The sequence below is a fragment of the Sparus aurata genome, chromosome 12, assembly GCF_900880675.1.
Source record: "Sparus aurata chromosome 12, fSpaAur1.1, whole genome shotgun sequence".
In the NCBI taxonomy this organism is placed as follows: Eukaryota; Metazoa; Chordata; class Actinopteri; order Spariformes; family Sparidae; genus Sparus; species Sparus aurata.
In genome coordinates, this window is record NC_044198.1 from 1,640,162 (window position 1) to 1,649,230 (window position 9,069).

Sequence of the window (9,069 nt, forward strand, 5' to 3'; positions counted from 1 at the left end):
CGAAAAACACAAAAGTGGGGTTCATGTGCGAAAATTATCTAGCTGAACAACACATGTAGGTATTGTAAACTGGCCTAAGAGATAATCCAAAATCCAATTCAAGAATCCCTTAGGCTTTTCTGTCGAGGGAACCAGGGTGATGCTAAAGTTAGTTAGCCGACGAAAAATATGTCCTTCCTACACCAATCTTTCCTGGGCCGTGAAAGCTCCAAAAAATGTGTTGCAGTCAAATAATTAAGAACTCATCGCAGACAGAGTTTCACAAAGTTAAAGAATCCCACAAGTCAACAGCTCACAAAACTCCGATTTTATTCAAAGGGGAGTCTGGGGCTGATGCGCCACAACCTCGATTGGACTCATTCATGGATTTTTCTCTAGGGGACAGAAATCAAATCTCAATGACGATAATGAGAATGGGTCAAAAAATACCAGGAGGTAATGTAAAGTTAGGATCAGATCAATATTATGGCTCAGATTTTTAACACCGGGCATAAATGAGGTGTTCGATAATGTGCTTGTGTAACATAAATTCAAGGAGTCACAAAAGTCCATGTTTATCATAAAAGGACATTCTTTAATAGGACATGTTGTCAAAGGGAAGCATCATACTCAGTTATAAAGGTGGAATGTTTCAAGGGGAAAAACTAAAGAGCGTGCAGCACATCAAGGCACCTTAAAGAACAGACGATCACATTGAATGTCACACTTTTTCGACTAAACACAGACTACAAAGCAAATAGCCGCCAGGTAACACGGACTACTTTATGTTTCGGTTCGCTGTTTAGCCGTTAGCTGTGCCGAGTGTTGCGTCTGTCTTTCAGTCTAAGGCTGCTTGCATCTGCATCTGCTCATGAAGCTAATCTTTCGCATAATACACTGTGCGAGAAGCATGTAAGGCATTACTAATACCACATACACTCCAGAAAGCCGTGGCTACATGTGACCTTATGCTAGTCAAGAAAAAGAGACAGTGGATTTCATCTTGGGGGGGCGGGGGGTTTACTTGATCTCAACACTTTTGATGCGGGCCTCCCCATCGAAGCTGATGACGGAGTACTTCTCCGCACCGATGCGGTTGGGGAAGTGGACTGTAGAGCCGTCCGATAGGTTCACCAGGAACTCTGTGGGGGTGAATTCAATGACGAGCTGGATGGGAGGATGTGAGCGAGAGTCAGGGAGAAAGAGGAAGAACATGTTATGAACTTCTGCAATAGCAATGATGAGTATTTCAAATTTAACACCAGTTCCCAGCAGCGTGGTGATTTGATTTAAATCAGATATTTATAATTCCTGTAATTAGATGATGCACTGTACACACACACACACACACACACACACACCTTAAACTCTTCCCCCAGTACGAAGGGAAAGCCTCCATCACGGACCTCCTCACACCAGCTTCCCCCCTGGTAAGAGTTGCAGACCACTGCATTCTCGTCTCCGTGGGCGTTGAAACGAGCGTTGAAATGCATGGTGATGTCCTGATCATCCGGGCCAATGTTCACTGCAAAACTGCGGCACGGTGCAACAAAAAGAGATCGATTACATTTTTGAAACGACTCCCCACATTTGAAAAAAGAGGCAGAGGGTGCCAAAATATCGAGACAACCTCAGCAGCTCTTCTCATCTGTTAACCATTATCCTCATCACGCCCACATTACTGTAGGGAAATTTATAGGATGTCACCGACTGTAACTGATTATAGATAGATTATAGATTCCACCTCCACCTCCCCCTGAGTTAGTCTGTACATAAACACCGGCCTGCAAGTTCAGTTCAGTTGCTGCATTTGGCAGGGGGAATTAAAATCAGCACAGGCTGTAAAGAAAGAAGAAGAATCGATATCTTTAACCTCAGCGATGTTCATCTTGTAACTAAAGAAGAGGAACAAGACTTAAAAACAGAATGTTGAACAGGGAAGAAGGTTTCAGCCTTATGACATGTCTCCTCAGCGACCCAGTTAAACTTTATCCAGACATACACAGAAGGTTCCTTGCCCTGATATCCCGTGGAAGTAGAAGTATCAAGATCCTTTTTTAATGCAACACTATAAAAAAAATACTCATGTAAAAGCAATGCATTCAAAACCCTATCAATATTTAATCTACTCGTTGTGCAATAAAATGTCCCCTAAGAGTGCTTTCCTCGTATATTTGACATTATTGGATTAGTATTACTGATGCATTAATATACTGTTTGGTAGATTAATCAACAGCAGTGCATCATATTCTGTAAAATCATTATGTCTTCATCCTTCATCCTGTTTATCAGAAACAATCAAATTCAAAATCACCAAATTTGGAAATACATCATACAAAATGTGTCATCTGAAAAGTAACTAGTGTATAAAGCTTTCAGACATATGTACTGTAGAGAAAATGATCATATTTCCCTGTGTGAATTGAATAGGAGAAGGATAAAGCACCTGAAATTTGTACAGTAATTGAGTAAATGCATCTGGTTACATTAAATCATTAACATTGTATTAAAAGGTGCAATATGTTTAACTATGAATTGGCCTGTTTGTCTGTACAGAACAGACAAACAGGGGGCAGCATATAACCAGAGTAACCGCTAACTGCTGCTAACTGTATTCTACACATCCATGGCTGCACCTAGCCGCATTACCTTGGGGTAGTTTTGGTGTTCATGCTGTTAACACAGGAGTTTGATACCACTGGGAGAAAGAGGTTTTTGAAGGCCCAGGGCTAGCAGGTTAGCAAGCTAACTTCATTAGATACCGCAATGTCACCTGAACACCAAAAAGAACCAAGAACAGATTTGACTGCGATGAGCTCATTTCAAGATATTAAGATAGCGTTATGCGAGAACTTACTTTGTAGCGTCAGGCTTGGAGACTCCAACAATGGTCAGGGTCTGCCCGACCTTGAAGGACATGTTCTTTATGATCATACCCTGTGTAGAAAAAGTGGGGGGAGGAAAGAGAGGAGAGGGATCTTTATCTATCACATGCAATGTAGTGAAACTTCTCTGCATTTAACCCATCCCTGAGGAGCAGGGTAAAGTAAAGCACAGCACCCAGAACCTAACTCCAGCACCTGGTTGAGGACACTGGCCAGTATTAACCTAAGGAGTAACAAGAGCACCTACAGGAGACCCAAGCAAGCACTGGAGAACATGCAAAGGAATTGAACCCAGGACCTTCTTGCTGCGATGCAACAGTGCTAACCACTGCACCATTCCGCCTGCCCGTAGTAATACAGTACATTATTGTGTGGAAATACTACTGGGTTTTACTAGATCCAATTATTATTGCACCTTCAGGCAACAAACAGCACCAGCAGCAGCCTCAGCCAACTCCCCAATCCTCACTTCATCCTTGGAAATTACAAAACATGCGTTTTCAATTATACTCCCGTCCACGGACTGCTCAAAGATTCCAGCTCATTCCTGCTCTGCTACGGCCAAGGCCCCTTTTCCTCCGCGCAGATTTGGCAGAGGCTAGAAATGTTGAAAAATGATGAGGGACGGCTGTTGTTAAACCGAGTAACATTTTCCTATGTGCAATACTGGATGGCGAGCGCACAGTGGAAAAAAAAGAAAAGAAAAGAAAAAGGGTTGAGAACAGCAGAAACCCTTGGCGTGGTGCTACCATGCATGTGGCAGGGGAACACTGAGCTGTGTCATGATTAGGTAATTATACTTGAGCAATGTATTATTTGGTTGTGAAACACAGATTGCCAGTGTTCAACATTTGTCACGTTGTCAAAATGATGTGTCTGGGGAATTGTTAACTGAAGCCGGGCAACGAGTACAAGATTAGCAGCCCTTTGATTAGTTACGATTCACAGTGAAGTCTAGTTAAACACGTGCTAAAGTAGAAGGTCATGAGATATTAGGAAAATCTGATTCCGAGCAGGCTGAACACAATCATTTATCTCTGGACCAGAAACGCAGTGACAAGGAACAGGAAATTACTAGGCCCAAATATATGTATTTTGAAGAAAACACGCCCACCACTCGCTTTATCAACTTTTTTTGAGAGGTGTCTATGTTTTATGTCCTGTGTCTTAAGGTCCACGCCCCTACCAAATACCCAGTCTTCTCTGATTGGTCAGCTCATACATGCCTGGGCCAGCACCACTAACAACAGAAACAGAGCAGCTGCGCCAAATCAATTCTTAACATGCCAAACTAGTCGCAAGGCATAAATTATGCAAATGTGTGACGTGGTGACACAGTGTGATGTCAAGAAGTAACAGAATTAAAGGCGGGGCTACTGACGAGGTGTTTAAGGAGGCAGTGTTTTTCTGTGGGAGAGGGGAGCGTCTTTCGGTGCGGTTGGTGAAGAAAAATACAATAAATCTATCAGTGCAAAGGGTGAAAAGTGTGTGTGAATTAATTCACTTTTTCACCAATAAACTGTGGGACTTTCAGTAGTTTGTTATTTTTCATAATTGGAGGAAACATCCCTGAATTGCAAAAAGTCTGACAAATTTAAAAAAACAGATTTTTTCTTGAAAGCTCAATGCCTTTAAGGGAACGGGCGCAACAGTTCTAATGATCTGTGGGAGTTTAATGTATTTATTTATTTATTCATTAAGCACTGCAGCTGTTGGGGTAAAAAAGAAATTCTTGCTAATGGAATATACTGCTATATTCTGGCAGAACACGAGAGGATGGATCTGGGTCCAAAGAACTGTCTCCGAAAGATAAACCTAACCGTGAAATGACAGAGTGAAATGACAAGTAGCACGACATTCTTTCCATGTTAGCGTCCAACTGTAATGTGCGTGTATAACACACAGGCACCTGGGGCTTCAGCAAGGCAGGGGCTGGGCCGAGGTCAGTACTGGCAGTCGCCCTGTGTCTAACCCAGACACTGAGGAATCTGCATACTGTATGCTGTAAGAGATGCCCCTTACTGGCAGGACGACAGAATCCAGGCTAGCAACTGGCCAGAAACACTCAGAGTATGTACAGAGAAACACATCCATCCACCATGAATAAAATATTTATTCCCGATGAATTATTTTACTCTAAACTAATTCAGAAAAGACGTTCTTTACCTCTGCTGACTTGTTCACTGCAAGAGGTGAGTTGAGATTACTGCATCGTTGTTAGCCTCCACATGACTTCATTTCATTTTATTCCTTTAATGTAATTTAAACTGCCTCCCCCCCTCCTCCTTACTGTGCCCCTCTTCCAAACTCATGTTTGCCCCTGTGGCCAGCAAAAAGCCAGAATGATACAGGGTCTTTGTTGTAATCTACTCAGTTTATGAGTCCGGGGAGACCAGAATGCATTGCCGCCTCTGTGCTCAGCTCTGAATAATGAGACTGATATGATTAGAATGAAATGGACAAATGTTAACAAGCTTAATTGAATCATTACGGGAAGAATGGAACAAGCTGGAGAGCTGACTTATTTTTCATGCATTAGGTGACTAATGGGCATGCATACGAGGCCTGTAATGAATAGTTTGACCATAAAAGGCAAAGAAATCTGAGGAGTCCAGTCCTTTCCGAAGCAGACATTACAAAAAAACACAGTTAAAATGTGGAGAACTGGTTTGGTTGAAGCATAGTACAGCTGATTCAGTCCCATCAGCATGACAGAGCAGTGAGCTGGCACATGTCGAGCAGCTGTCACCTTCAATCATATGACCTAATACTGCTCGTCTATCTGAGGCATGGAACACAAAGAATAAAATGAATGCATAGTATTCTTAAAATGATACTCACTTGCATCATTTTTGCAGATGTGGTCAGTCAAGTATTGGTTGAGAAGAAGTGAGAGGGCTGCAGGGCCCGGCCTCACTGCACCCCGAGAATATATACACAGCAGGAGGGGCCTTCAAGCTGAGTGGCACTCCGAGCAGCCAATACGATCACACCACTGGAGCACATCGACCAATGAAGTCAAAGTATAGCTGTTAACCATATAACTACCCTCAGCATAACTGTAATGCTTAACAAGTTGTTGCAGACCTTAGTCCGGTGAGGTGAAGATAATCTGTGAGGGATTATTAGTTGACACCAGAGTGTCACACTGTAACCTGCGGGTGTAGAGTCTGACTGTGGAAGGGAGCACAAGCCGGAGCCCCGGACCGAAATAGAACTGTATTTGTTGCCAAGGAGACAACCAAATATTTAGCTCAGCCGGCGGCCCTAATGTCCACTTACTGTATATAGCTGTAGGATCGGATGGCAGCCGCCTGCCAACTGAGTAAACTTCAGTTAGAGGGGGAAACAGGCCAAAGTGAAACGATGAATCTGACTCAGATCCTCAAAATGATCTGAAAGTGTGACTCACGGAGGGCAACAGGGCAGACTTTCATCAGCTGACACACAACTGACACAGCTGCTGTTACAATTGGGACATAAACCACACACTTACACTGCAATGTAACACAACTTGATGTTATAAAGATTGAAATCACGAGTTGCAACTGTCACTGAGATTCATGAATATATATATATATATATATATATATATATATATATATATATATACATATTTCCCCATTTGTGTGGTGGGATGATGCTGACTTGAGTGAATGATTGGGTTACATCTCTCTTGGGATGTGCATTCAAGTCTATCTTGCAATTATTCCGTGCTAACAATTTGCTTTGCCGTCTGCCTATATATCTACATCGTTTAATTGCACCTGTGGGAATAAGGGTTTTTTTCTGGCAGAGGCATCAACGTGATCTATCGAGACGCGCACTTCTGGATGAGACTTGATGCGTCTGCCTCAATAATTTCTTTTAATTGCCAGTGATTTAATCATGTCATCGTAGCTGTTATTTGATACAGGTGGTGCGATTCCTCTTCAGTGTGGGTGGGGGTCTGTTTGTATACTCTGGGCTCTGTGCAGACATCTCGCACTCACCCGCGTCACTGATGCTCGGTAGACGGGTGTCGCTGATGTTCTGGACAGCTTTTAACCACCAGCTGCAGAAACCTTCCTGTCTTCCTGTGCCTGGCCGTGCTTGTGATGTTTTCAGTCGGAATGATTTCAGCTGATCCTCTGTGAAACTTTACGATAATTTGTCATGTTACTTTAAGTTTCCTTGAAGATGAAATTCTTAGAATAGGGCCAGAATTTGAAGGTAACTCTAAGAAACGTAGAGGGCAGCAAATTACCACTGCTCCCCTTTGTTAGCTATTCGTGGCTGTAGCTAACAGAACCATTAGCTAATAAGCTAATGGTTCAGTTAGCTATGGAGCCAGTGGCCAAGACCTCGGATTACAGGGGGAGTCACCACAGGCAACAAAACTATCTATCAGAGTATCGCCACTTGCTGGTGCAAAGTGGTATTGCAAGACAACGTGATAAACGTCTTTCACATAACGCAAGCAATGTTTCTGTCTAAACTTCTGGCCATATCTTACAAATTGCTCCTTTAAGAAATAAATCCATGTCTGTGCTGTCACATGAAGTCGATTACAAGGAATCTGACTCAAGTTAGACTCAGTGTCAGTGTACTCAGAGCGGAAGCAAAAGGAGAACAAAAGTAGGCATATGTGAAAATAGATAGTGTAAATGTGTATACAAAAGTCTCCAGTGACCAATAACAGAATGCGAGTCGCAGTGCCACCGTGCCAATTTGTTTTAGGTTAAGCTTGTTGCTTGTAGTCAAAAAAAAAAAGGTGTTTAGTGTTACGTGAACACTGACAACACATCTGTGAGCGTGGTGTGAGAGGGCTCTCCGTGGGATGGAGCTGTTATTAATCGCGTCAGCTGGTTTACAACACATCTGCTTTTACATTAAATCTGCTGACAGACAAGCACACACACTCACAGTTAAACACCGACTTTGACAAATGCACAACCGTGGCACTCGGCTCAGCTGCTCTTTCACACTGTTAGCAGACAAACAGTGTGTGGATTGTTCTTATCTAGAACAGCTGGGATCTGGCAGCAGTCCGAAGGCACAATCCGTAACTTCAACTACCACACTGTCCGCTGGATAATAGTTTCACTTGCAGGATTGTCCGCTCAGGTACGCGATGTATCTGGGCAGCTGTGGTATTTAACGTGGGATATCACCGGGGACAAGCAGCTCATCAAAAGCTGCATCAAAAGTTAAATGTGGAACAAAAAAATCTGTTATGTTTCCTCGTGCCTCAAGACCCAGTCTTAAGACTGTCAGCAGACCTAAAGACACAGAGACCTTTATCTCACAGAAACTCAGGGGAACACACCCACGCACATACCACACATTTAAACAGATTTATTATCATGGTTTTAATCATATATACTGTATATCAATAAGAGTATTCATTGTCCTATTAGCCAATGTTAATCTGTAGCCGTAACTCCTGTCATCAAACATGAAATGCATGTCCTAGTACCATAACTTTGTGAAGATTGCTACCTCCAAATATATACTATTACAGTTGTTCACAGAAGCTCAACTTTCTGTTTTATTTTATTTTGAGAGTTTTCACTGGAGTTGGTGTTGTGTGTGTTTTGATGCCACAGGTGGAGTTAACAGCTGACTTCAGTGAACCCTGGGGCTTTACTGACCTCCAGTGGTCACAGTGAGGAACTGCGGCAATACATTTATATGACGTCAACTGTTCACAGCAGCAGTGTTTGGGTTTACTTGTCATAGTCATCCAGCTCAGACTTCACTCAGAGAAAGTTTATAATATCATGACATGATGCTTAAATTTGAATCAAGGCACAGATTTTAGGAACAATCTGAACCGGTGTCTCAAAACTGAGAGAGCTGGATTTCAAGTCCCTAAGAAATGCGTTGCAGGTAGTCAAATCGGTCTGAGATGGGTATTTGAGAGCCGCAGGAAGTTGATGTCAAGTGTTGATGATATCTTTACATACATTTTTAATTGATTGAAAGTGTAGACTGAAGTTTCTACATTCATCAGAGGATCTTCTTTGCAAAACCATCAGTCTTAAAGGGGTGTGCAGTGTGTAGGATTTAGTGGCATCTAGTGATGAGGTTGCAGTTGCAGCCACCCGCTGAACATCACTCGTCTCACACACTTCCTACTGTGGCTGCTTAAAGTACTAAAAAACACTGAAGGCCCTCTCTAGAGCCAGTGTGTGTTTGTCACTTCTGGGATTTTAACCCTCCC

At 42.7% G+C, this 9,069-nt stretch overlaps 1 protein-coding gene across 1 annotated transcript; it reads right to left on the bottom strand.

Moving 5' to 3' along the window:
- Window positions 1–562: 562 nt before the first annotated feature.
- Window positions 563–6,024, bottom strand: LOC115593027 (beta-galactoside-binding lectin). Its single transcript, XM_030436341.1, has 4 exons — window positions 5,706–6,024; window positions 2,837–2,916; window positions 1,341–1,512; window positions 563–1,146 (listed from the first exon to the last, which is right to left on the bottom strand). Exons 1-4 carry the CDS (start codon window positions 5,712–5,714, stop codon window positions 1,000–1,002), a joined length of 408 nt encoding a protein of 135 aa, XP_030292201.1. The 5' UTR covers window positions 5,715–6,024; the 3' UTR covers window positions 563–999.
- Between the last annotated feature and the right edge of the window lie 3,045 nt (window positions 6,025–9,069).

What these genes read in the sequence shown, in the direction of transcription:
- LOC115593027 (XM_030436341.1), bottom strand. An exon ending in TCCAAGCCTGACGCTACAAA is followed by an intron (nt 1,513 to 2,836) that starts GTAAGTTCTCGC and finishes ACCGTGCCGCAG; the next exon opens with TTTTGCAGTGAACATTGGCC. An exon ending in TACTGGGGGAAGAGTTTAAG is followed by an intron (nt 1,147 to 1,340) that starts GTGTGTGTGTGT and finishes CCTCCCATCCAG; the next exon opens with CTCGTCATTGAATTCACCCC.